The following is a 26,052-nucleotide window of genomic DNA, read 5'->3' as shown; positions in this document are numbered from 1 at the left end:
ATTGCTGCCGAATACTTTAAAGTGCCGCCCCGCTCCGGAGTTGCCACCTCAAAGCACCTGCTTGATAAGTTGGTGCCTGGAGCTGGCCCTGACCATCGCTGTAGAATGTGAATGCCTCACACTTACCCTTACCCCACCCTTTTGGAGGTGAGGAAGCACTATTACCACCTTTGTACAGATTGGGGGAACTGAGCCCCAGATCCTCAAAGGTATTTAGGCACTGCCAGAGAAACTAAGTGACTTGCATAAGGCCACATTCCCACCTCCGGTTTCTCTGGTCTTTCAAGCAGGAATTATTCAGCTGAATTGCAAATGCATCAGACAGAAAATCGCCAGTGCTTCTCTTTTTAATCCATTAGCTCCATTTGAAGTGTCATGACACTTCAACTGAATAGATCAAAGCACCTGGCTCTGCTGCAAGGTGGCACAATATGGTCAACCTGAATAGTGATGAGAGGAAGAAGGCAATTTAGTAAAAGCTGGGGAAGATGCACATAGCATGCAAAGCAGAAAGTATGGGTCTGTGTGCACACACACGTCGCTGCTGTATGGGAAGTATTACTGGAAGAAAGTGGAGGGAAAAAAGATTTATCTGTAGTTACACCAAGTTCCAGTTCCAATTTTTTACTTTAAACAATTTAAGTTGGAACTGTTTCTTGGAAGAATCACGTGACTTTCGTAAAAAGCAGCAAATAATTCCTGATATTTTGATTATGAAGTCATCAGTGTCAGCAAGACACTCCAAAGCATGCATCACTTCTTCTGTGGTTGTGACAGTCTTGTACCTAACAAGGAACAGGGTGCTAGTCCAACAGAACACAAACACCCTATTATCTTATTTTAACAAAAATCCTAGGTTTGATTCTTATTGAATCTTTGATTTCTTCCTGTGGCAATGCAGGTGAAGGGGTAGAATACACTAGTTACCGCCCTTTTGACCCCTCTTTGCAAACGATGATACTATACTAAAAGAAAGTGATGGCTTTTATTGGGTAGGAAGGAATATTAACATTTTTATTGTGATAAATAAACCTTTTGATCTTATGTAGGTGACAGCGTAGGTGACTGTACATAATGTCTATGATTGATGTATAATGTTAAAAAGGCATGGAATGATAATGTTCAAGAAATATGTTATGGGGAAATGTATTGATCTGCCTCACCTACATGAAATGGTAACGTTATTTTAATTTCAGTTTATATTTGGCTCATGATAGGCCTGCAGTAAGTGCTTTCCAAGTACTCAGGCCAGATCAATATTTATGAGAACTCACTACAGAATGCTGCTGACTTTTATTTTGTAGGCCAAAAATACAGCCACCCACTTACACCACTACATATAATTTACGAAATCAGATTACAGAATTACAGTCAAAATTACTCAAGAAAAATAACTTAATTTCTGATGAACAGATGGAAACAAATCCCTTTACCCTCCAACTTGGTGGGAGAGAAGACATTAAGCTATTACCCTCAGTAATCGTGAGATCAAAACCACTTTGGTTACTTGCATGAATATGAATATTTATCTATTTTCCTCTCCACGCCCTCGCCTTACACGCACACAAATCTCACCTTGAGTTTCTATAGAAGTTCCATGCCCTTTTTCCCTAATAAGCTTTGAAGCTTAAGTGCCTGGTAGAGCTATTCTAGTGGCACACATAAAGCACTCCTATACTTATTCCTTCCAAATGCTATAGCGCTCCCCACTACGTAATCTTAGTCTTCAGCTTCTTCATAGTGGGCATAGCCACTAGCATAGGTCCTTCCTAAATTCAAGTTACTGAATAAATCTGTGGTCTCTGTTTCAGAATCCTTCCCTCCCTCCTCATTGTCTTCCTCATCATCATACTCTGCTTCATCTTCTTCATATTCGTCGTCATGGTCACCTGCATCTCCATCCTTGCCCGATGAGAGGTTCTTCCAGTAGGCATCATAGCCAGAAGCTCCATCTGCCTCTTCACCTCCTGTCTGCCGGCCAAACTTCAGAGAGCGTGCTGTGAATAGAAAAATAGTTAAATTCTTATTCTTCAGCCTCAGTCATAAAGCACCCACTCATCAATGGAGCATTTGACATTTCTCCATCTACCATCCATCTTCACCACCTACTCAAGAGTACACTGTCAGCAAACAGCCCAGGGCTACAATGATCAGTCTCTTGAGAGACATTAACTGGTTGTTTTCAGGTTTAATCTTTAAAGTCAGAGCACCTAACTATGACAGACCCTTTTTCTGCTATTCCCCCATCCAAAAATATCTTCTCTCCAGAGATATTCATACATACAATAATGTACCAGATATCTTATTTAGATCATAAACTCTTCAGGACCAGAACTTTGGCTGAAGAGCACACTTTTGGTAATGTATAAATATGTATTTTATATATAGATATGTAGCACCTAAGATAATGTGTGTGTTTTATGGATAAGCAGTATTGAGTAAGCAGACTCATGTGGGTATCTTCTAATGAATTTCAGCATGCTATTTCTTGATGGTGAAATAAGAAGTGACAGAGCAGAAGTAAACAGTGATCATGAACTTGAAAGTAGCACTCAAATTCATAACCATGTCAATATCCAGGGCACAAATAGCAGTCCTAATGAAGAGATGCTGCAGCTCAGAGTCAGCAACAACTCAAAGTACTCTCAATATAAATGCGACAAACTCCCCAAAACATTCCAAAGTATTCAAGAACTTCAATATTCCCATACATCCCTACACGGCCACCAATGGCATCACATGCTGCCAGCTGAAAAAGATGAACATATTAAGCTTTCAAACACAGAAAATAAGACTCCTAGTAAACTGACTCGCTCAATCAGAGATGCAGCATTTGTTCCATTAGCCTTTCAAGGACAGTCCTTACTTGACATGCTCAGATCCTTTGTCTCCTGAGTTTCATGCCCACATTTAGGGCAAGGAGGCTCTTTTCCCTTTTCTTGCTTAAAAACCTTGCTTCGGGTGTGATCATCACAGAAACAAGCCTGAAGGGTGAAAAAGAGGATAATGAAAAGGATAAAAGTTATAGTCATAACATAACACTCTTCAGGAAGCAGCAAGCAAAAAAAAAGTTAAATTTCTAACAGCGCCAGGGTAATCTGGCTGAGATTAAAATTTAACTAGTTCTTTCTATAGTGGGACTGGAATTCATGTACAATCTATCCACTAACTGCTTCTGTGCTGGACAAGGTTCCACTGCCTTCTAAGGAAGGGAAGCCAGGAGGATGCTGGAACTGGGAAAAGAGGATGGTGGCAGAGGAAGCAGGGTCCTCAAGGGGTGCCCTGTCTTGGAAGTTGTCAGCCAGGAAGCTGGCCTCAGTCAATGGGAGCACTGTCTGATAGACCTCAGCCATATGGGTATTGGGTTAGTCCAACAAGTTAAAAGAAAACAAAATTAAACTTCAAATGTCTGTCTTGCAGGGCAGTGTGTTCACTGTCCTGCTAAATGGAACCTCTCCCTCCCACAGTCAGTCGGTTTGTAATTAAAAGAAGACACCAATGTGAATTAGTACTAATTAAGCACCAACAGTGTCCTCAGCACTGTCCAGGACACCTCAATAAAGACAGTTCCTGCTCTGAACTCTGAGGCGCACACAGTAAGAATAGGAGACTGAGAGAATGGGGTTAAGTAGATTGATTTTTATTTATTTAAATTTATTTAAAAATGAGAAATTTAAGAACTTAAGTGCTGGACAAAAGGTTCATTAAAAGTAATGGCTCTTACCTCATACAGAAGGTATGAGTTTTCTATATATTGTGGAGGGAGATGTGACAAGACTTGGTACCAGAAGGACATGTAAGGAGAAGGAGTTACAATTATAGTTACTTTAAGTATCTATATTTTTACCTTACAACGCAGGCATGAATGCTGCCCAAGCCGATTACAGGAAACACCTGATGAAAAAATGGATAACATCAATCTTTAAAAATGAAAGGTAACTTGGCTCTTTTCTTCTACTTTATACATCCAGATCAGCTCTCCAGTTCCATGGGTAGCCTAAAATCACCAATGTCACCAAACAAAATTAAAAGATAATACAGGGAAATTCAAATAATATATTTGGCTAAATATGTAAGGACACTTCATTTCTCAGCAACTTTTCCTGATCAACAGTTCCCAAAGCCACCTAACTGCAGAGTTATCTGCCACTGAAGTTCTGAACATACATTGAACATAGAGTATAAAAGTAAATGATTTTGTATTTTTTGAAGTCCTTACAATAAGTTTATCTTGCTACAATCATATTTACTGTAGTTACGGTTGTATTGGGCTATTTGTAAGAGTTTTATATACCAAGTCTAATATCTCATTAATAATTTGGTGTAAGTTTGGGAGCAAATGGTCCCTTACCCACCCAAAACCAATTTTTTTAAAAGATTCAAATATTTTTGTAGTCTCACATCTTTACAAACATGTTGGAGAAGATTGAAACCACAGTTTGTTCACAAGGTGATTTCACTGCTTCTTTTTTTCCTCATGGTATCAAAACAAACAAAACCAAACAAAACCAAACCCCACCAGAGCTGTATAGTAACACTCCATTTAAAGTAAGGGCAGAATGCTGATTACCCTTATTTTCCTAATTTGAAAAGGATTTGATGATGCTTAGCAACTTGCAAAATTGAGCTGTCTGAGTAGTTTTATAAAGAATTGTCTGTCATGTCCTTATTTAATTCATACTCATTACATATACAATCCTGTGTAATTTTATTGATAGCAAATACACAAGTAGCAAGGAGCAGAACTGGGCTTTGACGGTGTCTTTTTAAAATCTAGGTTGCCTTAATATTTTCATGTTATTTTTATCTCCACAAGAGGGAGTATTGTAAATGAAATGAAATACAATTTTATACCTAAATGAGGCTTGTTGGATATTGAATGCATGAGCATGCACAGCTTGTTTTTGAATCTTTACAAACATTTTATCATGTGCATTGTTTATAACCAAACCGCCATCTCACTCTCATCCAACCGTGAGAACAAGCTTTTAAAGATTCAGAAATGAACAGTAGGGATTCTTCCTTTTGCAGAAGCTGAGCAGAGGTGGGGGATCTGTCACATTCAAAGGCACTGTGAATATTAATTAGTACATTAAAGTATTCCCACGAGGTAGTCTGCACTTTTAAATGTGTGGTTGGTTTTTTTTGTTTTTTTTTTTTACAGCTACGTTTTATATTTCAAACTTATGAAATACAACATTTTTTGTAGCTAGAGTGGGATTGGCCATATCTATTTGACAATATTTAAATTTAATACAAAACTATCTCACACAGTCCATCTCTCTACTAGAACTACCCTGCACTGTAGAATGTTAAACATAGTGTTACTTTACAAGGTTTACTTCTTCACTCACTGTACGGTCACAGCTGTGAATTAAGAGTCAACCCATCAAGAGGAAATTATCCCTTTTGAGCAGCAGTTGCTGCTCCAATGGTGTCTCACAGGAAGGCATTCTGGCAGTACATAAAGGAGAGCTAATCAAGACTCAGGCAACAGTTGGCAGGGGAAAAAGGGGGATGAGAGATGAAAAGGAGAGGGAAGACTTCCCCACACCTTCTCCATCCTTCTTGCATTCCTCTTCATGCCTTCATCTGTGCTGTATTCTACACGATAGGCCAAGTTCCTCTTCAAAACTCACTTCTTCAGATGCTAACCCACACTGACAAAAAAAATCCTGTCTTCTATTCAAGATGTTCCAGCTGATCCACAAGGAATCTGGGGAAGTGCAGCCATGCTAGACAGAGCCAACCTTATTTCTGAGGGACCGACAAGAAAAACTCCTGTTGCCTAACCAGCTGGGATAATTCAACTGGACAAGTGAAATACCACGCCATTTTTCACCACCTAAGCAGGTACTCTTGCACAGTAGGAAGAAATGAATCTGCTTAACATTGGTGAAAGGGGTTTTAAGTTGATAACTTACATTTAAATGTCTCTGCCTCCAAAACTTGGCAGCTGGCTTGATGCTCAAACTGATCATCTTCGCAGAGGAAGTTATGACAAAAAGAGCAGCTGAATATTCTGCCTCCTTCAAGATTTATCAAGACAAATAGAAAAAAGAGCAAGCATTGGTAAAAAAAAAAAACAAAAAAACAAACTTCTTTTACTCATGCAATTTAGGGAGCTTTACAGGGGTTTGACTAAGAATAAATTTTCCCTTCTGTCACAAAACACTTAAGAAGAAAATCCTGAATTAAACATTGTCCATCTGGCATTACTCTGAAATATACTACATATTATAATGACACGAGATAGTATAAAAGTGAACCAAGGAACACTACTGGTCATTTTATTCTTATCATATTTTGATTTGCTTATGGCTGACATTTGGGCCAAAATATCCCTTTCCCATGCTTAACATCCCCTCTCCAAAATACAAATTTGGTTGAAATACACAATAGGAACCCCACAATTGGAGACTAGTGTGGTTTGATCAAGGAGCTGGGTACCAAAAGAGACAAAACACCTCTTCTAGTGCAAGGAAAGGAGCAAGAATACCGAAGAGACAGCCAGTGTTTACACAACCCGTTGGAGTGATATAATTACATAAGGCTCTCAGACACTAAGGTGATGAATGCAGTATAAATGTCTAAGTAGATTACATAAATACTCCTGAGTTGTAATCCCATTTTAGACCGATTACCTATATGCTCTAGGGCACGTAATTTAAATTCTGTCTCAGTTTACCCATTGTAAAATGGAGATGATGCTTAGTGAGCTTCCAGGTGTGTTTTGAAGATTAGCTAATATTTGTGGAGTGCTTTGAAGATGTAAATTGCGACATTAAGTGTTGAGTGTTACAATAATCTAGACCAACGGTTCTCAACCTTTTTTCTTTCTGAGGCCCCCCCGAACATGCTATAAAAGCTCCATGGCCCACCTCTGCCACAATAACTGGTTTTCTGCATATACAAGCCAGGGCTGGCATTAGGGGGTAGCAAGCCAGGCAACTGCCTGGGGCCCCACGCCATGGCAGCCCTTGAGAAGCTACACTGTTCAGGCTTCAACTTCAGGTGGCAGAACTCAGGGCTCTGGGCTTCAGCTTTCTAACCTGGGCCACAGCAAGTCTAATGCTGGCCCTGCTTGGCGTCCCCTCTGAAACCTGTTTGTGGCCCCCCAGGGGGCCCCGGACCCCAGGTTGAGAACCACTGTCTAGACACTATAAGCAAAAAATTAGTTTTCTTTCCTTCAAACTTAAACAATTTACCGTGATCCCAGACACCTCTTTCACACTCAATGCATTCTGCATCTGCAAGAGGGCAGATACAAGCATGTGTGCTGAGACACTTCCTACCATGGCAGACCCAAGCTTCACAGAAATCACAGATTGCACCCTGCAAGCACAGAAAAACATCATATTGGAACATCTATCATATCTAAAGAGAAATTCTGCTTCTGTACTCTAGAATGTGCCCATGTATCCGCTTGGGCTATCAGTGGGCTCATTCCACTTGAGGGGCATGCGGTTTGAGGGGAGATGAAGGTAAGGCATAATACCTCTTTCAGTTTTACACCCAGTAGCTAGAAATGTATCCAGATTCTAATCAAGTCCTTTCAATATTCAGCTCACGTTCTTGGCATTCACTTCTGCAGGACTTAATCTAATCAACTGTGCTTTGGTTTTGCTGTTTTATTTTTTCCATTAATGTCTTGAATCTTATGCATGAAAAATAGCTTTCTCCCCTATAATTTATGGATATGATCTTGCAGCCTTGTTGACATATATGAGATAATGCTCTGGCAAAAATACAATTTCTCAAATCAAAAACCACTCAAGCTATTCTTACAGCTTAAATCAACTATTTAGATTTTATAACAAACTCTATACTAGAACTCTGACCTCTTAAGATAGTAAAGGTCATATAACATATGAAAAGTAAGGCAAAAATTAAGTAAACCGTTTATAACCAATTTAATTTTACAGTCAAAGTTACAAGACTACACAAAATACAAACCTCAATAAACTGCAATTTTAATATTTAACAGACAGAAGATTTCCTACCTCACATATGAGAGCAACTTCACAATATACTGTATGCATAGAGATTTAATGGAGTTACATCAACATAAAACTGACATATTGGAGTGGAGAATCAGGCCCACAGAGTTAAGATTCAATGAAAAATCTGTTATATTTAAGGCACAAAATGATTTTGTTATTGCAAACAGTCCACTACCTAGAGGAGGCAGCTGCAGGGATATATTTTCATAAATTTTCCACACAGGAGCACCATCCCCCTCAATTTTAAATTTTTAAGAATTTCTTTTGCAATATTCACATTTACAAAGAATACTTTGGGTATTTCAAAGGGACTTATCACCTAACTATATAAGGGATGAAAAGGGAAAAATAAGCTACTGATTTACAGAACAATCACTGTAAATAAAATTATTTATGGTTAAACATTGTTCTCAGTGACTGCATTCTAAAAATCTACAAACCTCCATTAGCTTCAATGGCATTAATCTAGATTTACACCAGTTGAATGGAGAGTGGAATGTGCCCTTTATTCATTTAGGCTCCAATCCTGTACATGCTTAACTTTACTTATGTGAATAATCCCACTGAGCTCATTGGGGCTACTCAGGTATGTATGTAAAGATACTTAAGTACATAAAAGTTTGCAGGATCTGCATTTAAAGTGTTAATTTAGGTTTGTAGTCCTATGGAGATGTATTTTGTTAGTGTATGAGAATAGTAATAATCTGAGGTTTAGTTTGATATTAATCTATAAAACAATAAAAGCCCAATTCACAGAGTCCAAGACCAGAAGGGACCCTTATGATCATCTGGTCCAGAGGTTCAACCTTTTTCTTTCCAACCCCCCCGTGCTATAAAAACTCCACAGCCCACCTGTGCCGCAATAAATGGTTTTCTACATACAAAAGCCAGAGTCGGCGGTAAGGGGTAGCAAGCGGGGCAATTGCCTGAGGCCCCCATGAAGATACATTGCTCAGGCTTCAGCTTTCGCCCCAGGTGGTGGGGCTCAGAGACCTGGGCTTCAGACCCATGTGGTGGGGCTTTGGCTTTCTGCCCTGGGCCCCAGCAAGTCTAATGCTGGACCTGCTTGGAAGCCCCCCTGAAACCTGCTCGAGGCCCGCTAGTTGAGAACCACTGATCTAGTCTGACCTTCTGGTTAACACAGACCATAGAATATGTGAAGAATTCTGCACATTGCTCTCGTCTTCCGAAAGACAACATGCTTTTGTATACATACCACCATTGCAAGGCCAGTACTGTACACGCCAGCATGTTTTATAACACAGTCTGAAGACTTCATCATACATTTTGTTTTCCCTATTAATCCAAAACAACAACAAACAGTTTAGAGTGAATGACAATGTAACAGCAGTGAAAAATAGGGAATTTAAGCAGTTACTTAAGTACATAAAAGGCACACAAAAAAATGCACCCAAACAACATGCAACACGCTATCACACCTCCCTCTCTGATCCTCCAGAACAAACTGATTAATTATTTTTCTTATCCGTTTAGGCCCAAATATTTCTCACCTTACTTCTGAGATTGTAAGTTCTGTAGGGCTGGGCCCATGTCTTACAATGTGTTTTGCAGCCTGCTGAGCACCCTGTCAGCACTTGACAAATCATCAAAAATCACATAAATTAAAAACAGTATTTAGATTGCAGAGTCAAACAATCAACATTTTTACCACTCCGTAATAATGACCATAATATAATTACATTTAGCATCCTTGTAGTGGGAAAATACCAAAACATGCCAGCACAGTAACATTTAACTTTTAAAAAAAGGACTACAAAAGAATGAGGATGCTAGTTAGAAGAAAAATCAAAAAGAGCCCTCACAAAGGTAAAATACTTTCAAGCAGCATGAAGACCACTTAAAAACACCATAACAGAGGTTCAGACTAAATGTATACCCCTAATCAAAAAAGACAGGAGGAGGACCAAAAGAATACCACCATGGCTAAACTTCAGACTAATGGAGGCCATTGAGGGGGTCGGGTGAGGAATCCTTTAAAATCTGGAAGTCAAATCCTAATGTGGAAAATAGGAAGGAGCACAAACTCTGGCAAGTAAAACATAAAAATATAATTAGGCAGACCTAGAAAAATTTGAGAAGCAACTTGCTAAAGACACAAACTAACAGTGTAAAAAAAAAAAAAAAAAAAAAGTAAAGTACATCAGAAGCAGGAAACCCAGGGAACAGAGCCACAGATAACAAAAGTGTAAAAGGAGCATTCAGGGATATCAAGGCCATTGTAGAGAAGCTAAATTAATTCGCTGCAGCAGTCTTCACTGGAGAAGATTTGGGGAAGATAACTCACATCAGAGCTATTCTTTTGGGGCATAAATCTGAAGTACTGTCCCCAGTTAGAACAAATTCATACCCTAAACAGTAATAAGTCACCACAACCAGGTGCTGGTCATCTAAGAGTTCTGAAGGAACTCAAATATGAAATTTTCAGAACTATGAATTGTTGTATGTAACCTATCACTAAATTCAGTCTGTGGTCCAGATAACTGGAAATTAACTAATGAATGCCAATTTTTAAAAGAGCTCCAGAGGTGATGCTGGCAATTACAGACTGGTAAGCCTAATTTCTGTACTGGGTGTATTGGTAGAAACTATAGTGAAGAACAAAATTATCAGACACAGATAAACATGATTTGTTAGGGAAAAGTCAATAGAGCTTTTGTAAAGGGAAGTTGTGCCTCACTAATCTATTAGAATTATTTGAAGAGTCAAAAAGCATGGGGATAAGGGTGATCCAATTTGATATAGTGTACTTGGATTTTCAGAAAGCCTTTAACAAGGTCCCTCACCAAAAAGCTCTTTGAGCCATGGCATAAGAGGAACGGTCTTTTCATGGATCAGTAACTTGTTGAAAGACAAGAAACAAAGGATAGGAATAAATGGTCAGTTTTCATAATGGAGAGAAATTAACAGCAGGGTCCCCTAGGATCTGTATTGGGACCTGTGCTGTTCAACATTCACTAATGTTCTGGAAAAGGAGGTTAACAGTGAAGTGGCAAAGTTTGTAAACGATGCAAAATTATGCAAGAGAGCCAAGTCCAAAGCAGACTGTGAGGAGTTAAGAGAGTTCTCACAAAACTGGGCAACTAAATGGCAGATGTAATTCAATGTTGATAAGTGCAAAGTAGTGCACAAGTGAAAAAATAAAACTGAAAAAAATGGAAATGCTGGGGAGAGTTCTCTGAAAACCTCCACTCAATGGGCAGCAGCAATCAAAAAGGCTTAGCAGTATGTTAGGAACTATTTGGAAAAGGGATAAAAAATAAAACAGAAAATATCATAATGCCACCATGTAAATCCATGTTGTCCCATTTCAAAAAGGATATAGTGGAACTGGAAAAGTTAAGAGAAGAGCAACAAAGATGATTCAGGGTACGGAATGGCTTCCGTACAAGGAGAGACTAAAAAGATTACAGCTGTTCAGCTTGAAGGAGATGACTAAGGGGGGATATGATAGAAATTATAAAATCATGAATGGTGTGGTAAAAGTGAATACAAAAGTGTTATTTACCCTTTCCCACAATACAAAAATCAGAGGTCACCTGATGAACAGGCAGATTTAATACAAACAAGGGGAAGTACTATTTCACACAGTGCACAACTAACCTGTGACACTCATGGCCGTGAGATATTGTGATGGCTAAAAGTATAACTGGGTTCAAAAAGGAACTGCATAAGTTCACGGAGGATAGGTCCATTTATGGCTATTAACCAAGATGGCTAGGGACCCAATCTCATCCCCAGGGTGACCCTAAACCTCTGACTACCAGGGGCTGGGAATGGAAGACAGTGGTCCACAATTCCATTCCATAATTGCCCTTTTCTGTACTCTCCCTTGAAGCTCTGGTATGGCCACTATCGGAGACAGGATAGCGGGCAAGATGGACTATATTCTGACCCACTCTGGCAGCTCTTATGTTCTACAAGTTAAGAAATGCCACATTTAGAGTTACCTCTGCAACCGTAATTCTGCCCCCTTGTGTGTCCACCTTGTGCACTGGATGAGGCCGGGGTCTGGAAAAAGTAATGTGTGATCATGTATCTAAAGACTATCATAATACATATGCACAAAAGGGCTGAATGGATATTGCACAGGCAACTGCAAATCTTGCATTTCCTAGCTTTTGAGTGCTTGACTTTGCAACCTGAGTAATGTTCTTTTAACACAGCTTTCATGGTATGCAAAAAAAAAAAAATTAAGGAAAAATTAGGATAAGTATTAAATTCTACCATGTGGAACTGTAAACTAAACCCTCCATGCAGCATCAGCAGGTGCTTATAGTACATACTTTAGCTGCATGACAATCTACATTAGCTAATGGCAGGAAGGGTGGGGAAGGACTGCTGGAGTTATGTGCTGGGTATGGAAGGGTGGCTGGGGTCTCATCAGCATGGCTCTCTGTCCCCTTTCAGCACTTTTGGGGAGCTGGTGCCCTATATGATACACCTAAAGGGGGGAACATTTTTTAACAGCTTTATAACTCAGGAGAATTTCATGGGACAAGAAAGCAGAAGGCATGCTTCTAGCCCTCAGGCTCGGTTCCTACCTAATTTCAAAGGCCCACCACAGACAATGATGGTGTTAGAACTTCTTAAAAAATGGAAGCTTAGAATGTTTTAATGGAAAATTTTAGGCAGCCTAAATATAAGAATCACCAGCAGCTCACCCTGTGATACAAGTACCAAACAATTCTGATTGTCTTTACTGGGAAATCTTGGATGCTTACATCTTTTTTTGTAGGATACTTTTAGGAACACTGTCTTCTCTCTGTAAACATTCATTTAAAAGATGTGTTTTGCTACGGCGCGGCAGGGGGTGCATGCTCAAAATTTTTTTTACTGATAGGGGTGCACGATCAAAAAAGTTTGGAGACCACTGTACTAGAAGAGCAGAAAATGAATGTCCATCACTTTAGTATAGTCTCTAATGACAAAAAGGAGGTTTATGAATGATGATATAAAGTGGAATAGCATTACACACTAATGGCCTAGTTTTTCAGAAATGCTCAGCATCTGCAGCTATCCATGAAGTCAACAGGAATTGCAGGTGGTCAACACCTCTGAAAATCAAACCACAAATCACCAACATGCTTTATGGCAAGTAGAAAATATTTAGTCCCCCATCGCTTCCCCTTTTAAGCAAGCACTAGTGCAAATAAGATTTAGTACCTGATCTAAAGCCCCCTGCTGTCAGTGGGAGTCTTTCCACTGAGTTGAAAGGGCTTTGGAGCAGACCTTTAATGCACTTAAGTACTGTGGTAACAAGTTATACAATGTACACATACAAGGCAAACAATTTATCACTGATTTAATTTATACTAATAAGCAGTGGTAATAACGTTGTGCTAAAAGCTGCAATATTTCCTGATTAAAAGAGCAGCGTTTTGGCAGCCTTTTTAACTTCGCTCTCAGCATCAAGCAATCCCACAGCCATTTATTCAAAGAGAGCCAGAATGTAGAACACTCTGTCATAACAAATAGCTAAACATGTTTTTTTAAACAATAAATATGAGACACAAATCAAGGGCCGAAACCCTTTTGGGGTCAGTGAGACCATTCATGTGCACAAGAGTTTGCACAATCAGGCCTCAAGGGGCAAATTCTCAACTGGGAAAATTGGCATAGCCCCATGAATTTACACCAGCTGATGATCAGCTTCTAGACAGACCTAGTTAAAATACTGAGACTTTATATAAGAACACAAAAGGAATGCAGTGTAAGGGGGGAAAAGTGTATTTTCCTTTGTCAGTTACACTTACCACAGTGTGCACAAATAGGCAATTTTTGAACAGAACTACAAAAGTAGCAGAAGGCTCTATTCTTCTGTCGTCTTGTCATATGAAAAAATCAAAACAAAGCATTAAACAAAATCTTTAAAAGTAAAAATAAGTTAAAATGCTGAAGAAGAAAAAAAGCATATTTACCTTTGGCATTTATCACATTCCTGTGAAATGTAAATTATAAATAGTTATTTTTCCCCATGTAAAAGAGTCAGTGTACAGCTTCTGTAATGATTCTGATATAATTTATGATTAGGTAACCAATAGAGAGATATTTATATTGAAACATTCAAACTCTTCTTTAAATCCAAAGCTCATGATATAAATAAATGATCACATAAGTAAAAAGAATGACTTTCTAATTTAATGCAGCCAATGTAACTATATCACTGGTTTCACAGAAATTTAAAAATTGGTATCAGAGGTAGTTTTGGTTATTTTACCATTGAAGCATTACAAGGATGTTTAGCTAAATCTATGTTGCCCTTTGAAGCTCTTATCTGCTTTTCACGTTCTCGACGATTCTCAGCCTTCTTGCGTGCGCCTGTTTTCTTTTTAGGCATTTTTCTCTTTCTGGCAGAAACAACAAAAAACAATACAGACACAAATATTTTACACATATGGAAGCATTAATTAGTCCTTTGTGTTCATGCCCTGTAAAGGGCAGTACTATTATATTAGCATCATCTACTTCCACTCATTCCTTTTTCTGAAAGCTCCACCCCTTCATCTTTGAATGTAATTTAAGGGCCCAATCCTACAAACACTGAATTAGCTGTAGTCCCAATGACTTGAATGGAGCTATTCTGTACTGAGCTCTGTACTTAGTAGTATTTGCAATATAATCCATCTGTAAGATAGTGGTGGTGATTTTTTGTTGTTGCTTTAATTTCCCCACGTGTCTTACTAATGGATCACACATAGGATGACCAGACAGCAAGTGTGAAAAATCGAGATGGGGGTGGGAGGTAATAGGAGCCTATAAAAGAAAAAGACCCAAAGATCGGGACTCTCCTTATAAAATTGGGACGCTGCCTATACTGCCGCTTTTCAGCGCTAAAACTTTCGCTCGGGGGGGGGGGGTGTTTTTCCACATCCCCGAACGACAAAAGTTTTAGTGCAGAAAGTGGCACTGTAGACACAGCCTAATCTTAAAATACACCAGTGAAGTTGTGTCGCTGTAGCGCTTCAGTGTAGATACTATCTACGCTGACAGAAAGGGTTCTCTCATCGGCGTAGGTAATCCGTCTCCCCGAGGGGTGGTTGCTAAGTTGACAGAAGAATTCTTCCATCAACCTAGTGTTGTCTACACACAAACTTAGGTCAGCTTAAGAACACCACTCAGGGGTGTGTATTTTCAGACCCAAGTGACGTAGTTAAACTGACCTAATTTTCTAGTGCAGACCAGGCGTTGGGGACATCCAGAGCATGGGGGTCACATCCCTGACCATCTTGGCTAATAGCCATTGGTGGACTTATTCTCGGTGAAATTATGCAATTCTTTTCTGAACCCAGTTATACTTTTGGTCTTCACACATCCCCTGGCAATGAGTTCCACAGGTTGACTGTGCATTGTGTGAAGAAGTACTTCCTTTTGTTTTAAACCTGCTTCCTATTAACTTCAGAGGGCGACCCCTAATTCTTGTGTTATGTGAACCCCTAAATATACTTTCCTGTACCCTTTCTCAACTTCTATCATTAGGGTTTAGCGTGGCTACGCTGCTACACCAGCGTACTCTGAACTGAGGATCACAGCCCTGAAACAGAAATAAACCCATCACCAATGGCTTCTGATATCTCGAGGTGTAAATCCATATCTCAAATTTCACTCAAAAAAAGGAAAAGACAAACCAAAAAAGCTTATTTGACAAAACAGTTATTCTGCTGAAGAAAAGGCTCTAGGAGAGTGTTACCACAAATTTCTGTGTAGGGGGCTAAAAACTTTAGTAACTTCTAAAGAAAAATGTTTCCTAAGGGGGAAAAAAATACCCATCTTCCTCTCTAATAGAGAAAGCAATATATTGTCTAGTCCAAATATTAAAATTTGCTTTTTGATAACCCACATAAGTCAGTTTGTTCACCTCTTAGCATTTCACACCAGGTTTAAATTGTATTAGAGTGCCATATTTTGTATTCAAAATTGCATTGCTGAGCTTCCTGCTGGCAACTGTCATTACTTTGGAGTGTTACATTTATGATGCTTAGAGCCCAATATATCAGATTGTAAACTAATTTACATGCTACTTTAATACTGATTTAACAATAAGAATGTTAATGTTTACTATTTATACATAACCTTGTCATTGTTGATTTCACATTCTGAGGCACTGAAATGTAATTTTAATGAAAAACTTCACATTTCAAAAACAACTGGGTACACAGATGGCGACAAATGCTTAAGATGTGAATGTAAAGAAAGCTGCACTAAAATAGATTGTGGTGCAGGTTTCTTTTAATAAAGATACCATATCAAACAGCCCATTCAAACACTATGAAATAAATAATAAACAACACTTTGCACACACATCGTTCTTTTCAAATGAGGATCTCAAAATACTTTACAACCATTAATTAATCAACATTCCTATGAGGTAGGTATTACCCTCATTTTACAGAAGGGTAAGATGAGACTCAGCGAGGTTAAATATATTGCCAAAAATATACAGGAAATATGCAACAGATCTGGCAGCAGAATGCAGGAAACCTAGCTCCTGGTGTCATTCTCTAATCGCTATTTCCCCTCATTGTTAATGCCATATTGGCCTGAGTGACTTTACAGTAATGTTAACCCATGATGTTGTTATGGCTATAATGGTCAGTTGTAACAAACTTCACATCTGAGTTACTGAGAGATAAAAGTGTGCGTCCCCCACAAGAGAAATCAGTGTTTTCATAGTTAATGAGTTCAAATGTTAACACTTGGAATAGGCTGTCCTTATCACCCAGATTCATATGCATGACAATTTATACATGCACATCAGTAAGATGCCCCATACAGGGAAGGCAGCTGAAAAGCACACCAGAACCTTTATTATAAGGAGTATTTGATCAAGGTGTCTATTAATCACTTTGAACAGAACCGGTATGAAATTGTATTTTAAATGTTTCCACTGTATTAACATCATTTGGTATTTATATTATTCTGTACAATGACTGTGCATTTATTATTTAATGACCACACTAGCTATACTCTCTAGTCACAAAACATGTAAGGTCCTGCCAATTTTATTTCTTGAATGTCTTGCTCTTTATAGGCTGAATCCTTTAAGTTTTACTCAGGCAAGACTCCCAAGAGCCCTGTAAACACCAGCTAAATTACCAGCTGCCTCCCCTTTAAAACGAATGGCACACCTCTTGAACTGGCACTGGCTGCCTATTTCACCACAGTACACAGCAATTAGGTATCAATAAAGAAAATTCTCTACCGCTCCCACCTTTTCTGTATTGTTATTTAATCAAAATTGCAGGTAACTATTTGCGGCACACATTCAAGTAGTTTTATGGCTTGATTTTATGTTACTAATATTCCATCTAACAAAAATGCAGCATATTCTTGTTCCTGATTATTTTAGGCTTGACATTTCATCTATGCCAGAATATTAGCAACATCTTTGAAAGCTGGTGTCAATCATCCTGGAAACTCTTGCTGGTTAAACTTCAACAAAGTTCCTAAAGCAGTAGCTTCTACTAGCATGATTTAGAAATAGCCATGTTTTCTAGAAGTGCTGGAAACCTTTCACCACTCATACAAGATATCTAGCATAAACTGTAAACCTGGTATATTGTTTAATGCCCAGCATACATTGCAGGCACTAAAATAACTTTTAATATTTTTGGAAATAACTGAGAACCAGGGCAGATTTTATGATTTACTGGACTCTAAGTAAGAGAGGGGCCTAAATCATGAGTTGTCACGCCCTTCACGTGACCCGTTTCCAGAAGAAGAGATCAAGCAGGACCTCATGTCTATGGCCCTAACACAGATCACAGCAGGATTCTTGGATCCAGCCTGCGATGCATTCCCAGAAGCAAAGTCATCAAACAGTGACGATCTCTTGGAGTCGGGTCCCTGGTTTAAACTACTAAAAGCAAATATTACAGAACACTGTCCGCCTCCAGCTTCATTGCCCCCCACCCCCCTTCCGGGGCCAGGGGCACACAATGTCCCAGACAGTCAACCTGAGCACTGGTCAAACCAATGAGAGTGGAGGTGGCTGCTGATAAGCCCCGGCACTACGCCAGGGGCTTGCTCCCGAGAAGTTTGCAGGGGTTGCCACCGCCTACTGGGGAGCTCGAGGGTCTCTCCCACCCCCACCGCCTACGGGGGGAGCAGCTTGAGGGCTCCCCCCCCCCCCGAACGTTGGGACAGAAGTAGAACGCTGAAGAGCCCAGCGTTCTTTCCGCCCCTGCTGATCCAGAACCAGGCACTGCTGGCAGCCAGTGACTACAAACCTCCCGCTGCCTCTCACCTGGCCCCGCTCCTCCGGCAGCCGCCCGGCTTCTCCTCTGCGGTGAGTGAGTGTGCGGAAGCCGGAACCGGTCCCTCCTTAGCCGCTCTCGGCTTCACACACAGCCGCTCGCTGTGCAGCCTCGGAGGTTCCGGGCGGCGACGGCGGCTGGATCCCGGATCCTTTCCCCGGTGCCAGGGGCTCTAGGGCTAGTGTGGCTGCCCGAGAGCAGTATCGCTGTGCAGGGCGCACGGGCACCTTGGAAGCTGAACTTTGAGCGGATACGCGGCCGGGGGCAAAGCGCTGTCTAAAAATGCCCCTTCTCGTGGGTGGCAGCACAAAGCCAGGCTCAAACGTGGCAGGTGCTGACGGGGCCACCGTGACCTCTTGATCTTGCACCCAACTCCTAAGTCGAGACCTTGTTTCCTGTATGTCTGCGAAGTGACAAGCAGTCCTGGATAAATAATAAATCATGTACAAGATACAAAAATAATGCATGTAGACAGACAGTGGGAGCCCAATGACCCTATCAGAGCAATCGCCTCTGGTCACCGTTGCCGCGGGAAATAAAACTAGATTGCAGGGTTTGTGTAATGTTTGCTTTTAGTGAGGGGATAAGCTTTAAATATAAGCAAAGCCAGTACCTGGTTGGGCTCCTATTGTGCATATGTGCATGTTAAAATCAGAGGTAAGAACTTGATTTAATATGAGAGAGAGAGAGAGAGAGCATGCACCTCTTTGGCAATATAAAGATAGGTAAGATCTCTACTGGAAAGAGTGTACAATCTTACCAGAGTAGGTACAAATAGAGCATGAGACTGGAGATGTGATTCATCAGAACACGGAGTCAAGGTGGGGAGAAAAAGCGATGCAAGCAGAAAAGGAAAGGCTCTGAAAGCATAGGTCAAAACAACAAAGTGGATTTTTTGATGACACATGCTAGCAAATGTTAAATATATAGCTGGTGTGGGAACATCCAAGATGGAGTTTAAAAGCTGTGCTCCTACACTGCATTGAAATACATTGGACAAGGATTGGAAAAACAATAGAAAATGGTAAATGTGTGGTCACCAAATGATGACTGACCCTCTGAAGCTAAGACAGTTAGTATATTGTTGCCCCTTTTGACCCAAGTGGTTAGCCAAAAATTTGGGATCTAATAGGTTGTTCCAGTTAGGAGGAGAAATTGGTGATAATCAGGTTTCAGTCTCTAAGGTGCCACAAGGACTCCTCTGAGCAAAAGCTCCTGGGTGGGTTCATATATTCCTTTTTCTTAAGTGAGGGCTTATGCTTAAATTATGTTAATCAAAGGGTGAGTTCACACCTATCTTCTCAATGGGATTTTAACTCAACCCATAATAAGATTTCACCCAGCTCATAACAATATAAACATAATTGTAATATATTTGCTTGTATCTTCCTTGATTGAAAACTAGAAATTGCTTGCTGTCTGAGTTTACCAGCAACAATAAACATTCAGATTTGGTCTCTGTAGGAAAAGAAGGACCATGGACTACATTTAATCTGTTGGGCTACGCTTTGAGTACCTGCGTGCTGGAGAGAAGCCAGAAATCTCTCTCCATCTTCATTAGCATGGGTACTAATTAAGCAGAACATTTTTCTGCTGATTTAAAACGTATGGTACTGGTACAGTGCTTGAAAAATAATTGAAAAAATATTTCTTGTTAACATTAATGGCTGTATGTTACACCTTTGACTCTCTCTTCTAATCTCTCAGAGGACACCCCTTAAGATGTTAGGCCTCTTGCCTTCATCTGTCCTAGGCTGAAATCATGTGATTCTCCCACTCTGACTCAGTCCTTAAGGTACACTACCCTGTGCATAAACCATGATTCACCAGTAGGCCCAGCTGGGCTCAGTGCTTCCAACTCTTCCCGTCAGAAGCTGTGACCCAAACTATGACCCAATACACATTTTTGTTTAATCTTAACATCAGAAACATAGCAAAAAGAAAAAGGACTTTAACACAATAAAAGGCCTGTCTGTATATCCATCTTATCTATAGGCTTAGGCATAAGTGCTGGGGGTGCTACCACACCCCCTGGCTTGAAGTAATAATAACAACCCAAATCTATGGTTTCCACCTTCAGCACCCCACTATAAACATTGTTCCAGCATCACTTAGGTAGGCCAGTCTTATCACAGCTCCTTTTACCTCTGGGGCCTGGGTTTCAATCTGTTCCCTAGCAGTCTCTGCTTCCGTCACCTTCAGGGACTCTCCATTTATCCAGCCAAAGTTCTTTCTTCTACTTTTTCCTGTTTGTTACAAGCTGGGAAACACCTGCTGCCACCAAGATAGACTAGTTAGCTCAGAATGGGGGGAGGTAAAACTTCAAAGCGAATGACACCTTCATTGTCTTTTAAGTATCGCTAAATGGAGGCTGTCAGAAGCTATTGTCCTCTTTCCTGCTTATGTGCAACACACCCCTGCTTGAATTAACTTCTTAAAATCATATAGTAAACCACACAATAACAAACAAACAGATGGAACATATAATAGTCATAAAATATGACAGGCAACCCCCCGGCCTTCATATATGTTCTGGTATTTTTCCATGTTTGTGCACATGTTTTTGCAGAGGTCCTTATATTCATTAGAAGATGTTTAGTGTCATTAAATTAATATGTTCTACACAACTGAAGGTGAGGGAGGAAAGCTGGTATTATTTCTATGATGTCATTATGAGCCTTTGTGATGGGGTGTCTATACCCCTTGCCTGGTTAGGATAAGAAAAAAATAACAGACAATATATTATATATTTTGCCAGTATTGCGTCACTTAAATAAGTTTTCTTTCAGGACATTTGTTTTATTCACAAGGTGCTTTGATAGTTCTGTTTATTAGACTTGTGGGACAGAGGCTAATCTTCCAATGAAGTTAATGTGAGTTTGGCCTCAGTGACGAATGCAAGTTTATGTACTCATTTGGTGAAATCATGGCTCCACTGGAGTTGTGGCAAAACTATTGACTTCACTGGGGCCAACATTTCACCCAATAATTCAGTTGTCAGTCATTTCCTTGAGGGAAAGCCAAGGAAGTAAACTTAATAGCATACTAAAGGGAAACCTATACAGCTCAATTTCTGGTTTAAACAAAATAATTACAGGAATCACCTAGCCAGATATTTCTCTTGTGGGGGTGCAGAAAAGGTAGCATAGAAGTAAAATGTCATAAAAACTTCTTATATTGTGGGTTCTGTATAGTTTAAAGAAGAGAATATACATCTGTGCTACCACCACAGAAGGCAGATGTCTTTGTAAGCTTCCTCTAGAGCTGCATCATTCATATTGTTATCCCTACTATTTGTATTCTGGTTGAGTCCACAATGTCCACACATGCAGGAAAACAATCAGGATAAATAACAGAATTTGCCCCCAAAATGGTCTGTCCTGCTCTGGAAAAAATATACAGGTCAAATAATCCACTTTCAGAACCCAATGGGGCTGCTAAATCAAAGCAGATATTGTCTTTGCAGAGGTGTCTTGGCAAAACAACTATTGTGCTCACCTCAGAAAATCAGCTCACTAGAAAATCTGATGTAAGAAAATAATCTGAAAGAGCACAAATGTATAGAGTGGAAAGACAAACAGATGAAACAATGAATAACAACTGGACAGATGGGCCAGCTGGCTAGATTTGTTTGTCAGTCTAACTTAAACTGACTGAAGGGAGTACTGTATATTTATTTTGATCTTGTCATCTATATATGCATTGATTAGCTTCCAGGAATCAACCTCTAGGTCGCAGTAGTCAGACACCTCAATCTTAGAAGCAGACAGCAAAAAGTTAATTTCCCCAAGTAGATAAAGGGTCCTAGAGCTGCAACACAAATTAAGAACAAAATAGAAGAGACTGGTCAAGATAGCACTAAACAATATTTAGCTTTTAAAGTTTCGTTGGAGACATTTACTGGAGAATTTTGAAGATGTAAAATAATACCCATGAAAAATATGAATTATCTTCCTCTCTGCAAAGAATTTCCCAAGCAGTGTGCAAAAATAATGCTTATTGTCTGCAATGACATCAATTACCACATTGTAAGCAGTTGGGGGTGAAATCTCCATTTTCCCCGTCAAAGCTCAATCATCTCCCCTCCTCCCTCTTGTGCACCTGCTTACTGTATTTTCCACTCCATGCATCCGATGAAGTGGGTTATATCCCACAAAAGCTTATGCCCAAATAAATTTGTTAGTCTCTAAGGTGCCACAAGGACTCGTTGTTTTTACTGATACAGACTAACACAGCTACCCTTCTGAAACCTCAATAGCTTTGTATCACAGCCATCATCCTTCCAGCTAAGGAAAACTGGACAAGACTCCCACTGGAGCTATCAATGCTGCTCTTTAACTGACTAGGTGGGTTTCTGTTGAGTAATGCCCTCGTGTGTCAGCCTAGCTGCACTTACTCTGCTGCAGCCCTAAGCCATTCTGCCTGGGGACCAAGAGACCGAGACCTGAAATGAGGGACAATGAGGGTCACCTTGGATAAGCTAAGGGATACATATAATATCGTGTGCAGTATTTTTTGTCATATTGTTAGATTAGTTGTAAATCCTGTGGTATACATGGTGGTTCCTTTCTTCTCTGCTCAAATACTATGTTGCCCTGCATCTTTTGTAGTCATGTGAAAAAGTGGGTGGAAAATGGCTACCAAAGCCGAATGTTGGTGTTTTATACACAGTCTTCACTGGTATAAATTGTTGGATAAGGTACAGAACAACATAGACTCAAGCAATCTTTCTTTTTAATTCAGGTTTCTGGGGTTGGATAATTGGACTGAGCAGGAGCATTGGGGAGTCAGAGTGATACACTGGGTATTGGTGCAGTGAGGCAGCAAAGAGCCTGCTGATCAGACCTTCTCTTCACATCCTGCCTCCTTGACTTCATAACTCAGTTCATCAGCTATCCTCCTTACTGCCTAATCTGCCTCCCTGGTTACGTCTACACTGCAAAACCAGAATAAACCCCCACAGCAGCAAGTCTAAGAGTCTCTGGTTCATAGTCTCACTTTTGTGCTATGGCACTAAAAGTAGCAATGTAGACATTCCCTCCCACTCAGGCTCGATCTCAGGTTTTGATACCCTCCCTCCTCACCAGGTTTCATAACCTGAATGAGAGCATCTACACGACTATGTTTAGCACTGTAGCACAAACCTCAGAAGCCTGAGTCTGTAGACCTGGTCTCTGTGACTCTGCCATGGGTTATTTTGGTTGCTTGTTTGTTTGCAGTGTATGTGTACCCCCTGGCTTCTCTACCTGCTAGTTCAGAGGCTGTTGCTCATCCCAAGTTACCTACAGTCTACACAAATCTGAAGTCTCTTCACTCTTAGTGTTGTCAATTATTAACATCAGAAATTAAAATCATGAAGCTGAAGTTACAGAAATAGTTATTTACACTAAGAGAAGGAGTTAGCTGCATGAATAATTTGAGTCTCTCCTTTTGTGTCTTTGATAAACATTTGAGTCTTAGCAGGTTGAGAGGTACGCCTAGTTGTTTTTATGCCTCCCCCAAGTCTTTCACAGATTTGCTAAAATACACTACTAATAAAGTATCTCAAAGTGGCTTTCCATTCTGTCAAATTTAGGAAGTCTGTCAGAGAAAGAAGCTGCTCCTTAGAGGAGATAGGTTGCAATGAAACACAGGTTGATGGTGTCAAGATTGAATAATGAGACATTATCAGTGCATCTCACTGTAAGTTCTCAAGTCATTTTGAAAATATAATAAAGCTTGTTAGCTATCACGTCCAAATAACTATGGACCTAAATTGGTGTAATTTATTTTTAATTAAATACATGGCACTTGCCTTTCCTCTAAAATACCCTGGCTGTTTCTATCTAATTAAGCCCCTGTTACTTTCCTACCTATTCCTATAATTACCTTCATTATTGCAATGCCTCTGTACAGCATTCAATATGTCTGGCTCCCAGGGCATTGTATTATAAAATGGGTGCAGTGTATATGTTTCTAACTGACTTTTGAAAGTGCATACATCAAATGTAATTTCCTTTTAAATCATAGCCTTGCAGCAAGTGACCTTAAAAGCTATGTCAATATTTGCTTGATGTAAAATCATTTTGTCCAAAGACACTTGTCCCTGCTGATTTAACTATATAAAGAAAAAGGGAATAAAGAAAGGAACCTCAGGCAAACATTTACTGGTGTATAGTAAAGCATCGTGTTCAGATAGCATATTCCGAAATGTACCCTGTTACATTAGATGAGGGAAAGATTGTATGTTTTTTTCTTTTGTTTTATAACTGATGCTTAGAATTATTATTCATAACATGCACTGCAACTCAGTAAGAAATCTCTAGCTGGTCATTTCATCTGATCATGTGTTTGGGAAGTACACCAGAAAAAAAAATTGTTGCTAAGAGATTAGGATTCAGCAAAGCACGTAAGCACATGGTTAGTGGTCCCTTGTGACCTTAATCTATTAATCTTTTTTGTGTATCTTAAATTGCAGAATTTCCCATTTCTTCCATTATGTCCATGAAAAACAGTGAAACCATCCATTCCATGTAATATAAGCCAAAGAGTGTAGCTGTTATCTGAGATTTATTACTGATTCTCATATTGGATATTTGATTCAGCCAGGGCCTAAAGAACAGCTCATGCTTCTGAAGACTTAAAATGTGGAAATGGGTATTGTGGTGGTCTTGCATGTCAGGGCTTTCCAGTGATGGCTCTGTTATCATTTTCTAATCTAGCAACGTATATTCTTCTGGTTCATCTGTCTCTCTCAAGGCCCACATCTCCCTGAGGAGCTTACCAAAGCATGATAGCAATGAAATCTGCAAAATAAGTCCTTGATCCTGCCATGACGCATGTACGTGCTTAACTTCACACACTGTTCATGGGACTTCAATGGGACTACTCACATTACATGTTAAGGATGTGTGTAAGTCATTGTAGGGTCAGGGCTTAAGATGTTAACAGCATGATTCAATGTTTTGCCCCTTGACTTCAAAACATGCAGTGTAGTTGTGGAAGAACTTTTATTTCTGCCTATTTGTGCATGTGGAAAAAATACACATACGTGAATGCAATATAAGCAGTATGTATGTTACACGAGAGGCTTCTATGACTTTCATATAAACTATTTTTAAGGATGGTCCAGTGGTTAGGGCGCTAGTGGTTAGAGGTGGGCAAAATTTTTGGCCCGAGGGCCACATCGGGATGGGGAAATTGCATGCAGAGACATGAATGTAGGGCTGGGGCAGGGGTTTGGGGTGCAGGAGGGGATGTGGAGTGTGGGGGGGCTCAGGGTAGGGGAGTGGGGTGCAGGAGGGGGCTCAGGGCAGGGGGTTGGGGTGCAGGAGGGATGCAGGGTATGGCAGGGGGCTCAGGGCAGGGGTACCTCCCCCGAAGCTCCCATTGATCGCAGTTCTCCATTCCCGGCCAATGGGAGCTGAGGGGGATGTGTCTGCAGGCAAGGGCAGCCCACGGAGCCTTCTCTTCTTCCCCCCCCCCCTCCCGGGGCCACAGGGATGTGGTGCCGGCCGCTTCTGGGAGCGGCACGGGGCTGGCAATCCTGTGGGCTGGATCCAAAGCCCTGATGGGACAGATCTGGCCCACAGGCCGTAATTTGCCCACCGCTGATTTAGGAGATCAAGGCTAATTTCCCAGATCTGCCACAGACTTCCTGTGTGACCCTGAGCAAGTCATTTAAACTCTCTGTGCCTCTGTTCCCCATCTGTAAAATGGGAATAATAATACTTCCATACCTCATAGAGGAGATGTGGGGATAAATACATTAAAAACTGTGAAGTGCTTTGAGGTCT

The 26,052-nt window shown here is 40.2% G+C and overlaps 1 protein-coding gene across 2 annotated transcripts; it reads right to left on the bottom strand.

The window, feature by feature from the left end:
- Positions 1-1,274: 1,274 nt before the first annotated feature.
- ZNF330 (zinc finger protein 330) lies at positions 1,275-18,428 on the bottom strand. 2 transcript variants are annotated; one of them, XM_039541338.1, is made up of 10 exons: positions 18,268-18,428; positions 14,242-14,371; positions 13,943-13,962; positions 13,778-13,848; positions 9,220-9,299; positions 7,209-7,335; positions 5,925-6,029; positions 3,848-3,894; positions 2,867-2,984; positions 1,275-1,997 (listed from the first exon to the last, which is right to left on the bottom strand). In XM_039541338.1, the coding sequence occupies exons 2-10, from the start codon at positions 14,359-14,361 to the stop codon at positions 1,720-1,722; spliced, it is 966 nt and encodes a 321-aa protein (XP_039397272.1). In that variant the 5' UTR covers positions 14,362-14,371; positions 18,268-18,428; the 3' UTR covers positions 1,275-1,719. The 2 variants fall into 2 exon arrangements, with proteins under 2 accessions (XP_039397272.1, XP_039397273.1); XM_039541339.1 differs by having other exon boundaries at positions 18,251-18,274.
- Between the last annotated feature and the right edge of the window lie 7,624 nt (positions 18,429-26,052).

Source organism: Mauremys reevesii, linkage group 5, assembly GCF_016161935.1.
Source record: "Mauremys reevesii isolate NIE-2019 linkage group 5, ASM1616193v1, whole genome shotgun sequence".
Taxonomy (NCBI): Eukaryota; Metazoa; Chordata; order Testudines; family Geoemydidae; genus Mauremys; species Mauremys reevesii.
The sequence above is the reverse complement of the archived record's forward strand: the minus strand, read 5'-3'. Positions and strand labels throughout refer to the sequence as shown.

Coding starts and splice junctions, on each gene's coding strand:
- ZNF330 (XM_039541338.1), bottom strand. CDS start 14,361: ATGCCTAAAAAGAAAACAGGCGCACGCAAGAAGGCTGAGAATCGTCGA. Junction 13,963..14,241: donor ATCCTTGTAATGCTTCAATG/GTAAAATAACCA, acceptor TACATTTCACAG/GAATGTGATAAATGCCAAAG. Junction 6,030..7,208: donor AAGAGGTGTCTGGGATCACG/GTAAATTGTTTA, acceptor TAAATCTTGAAG/GAGGCAGAATATTCAGCTGC.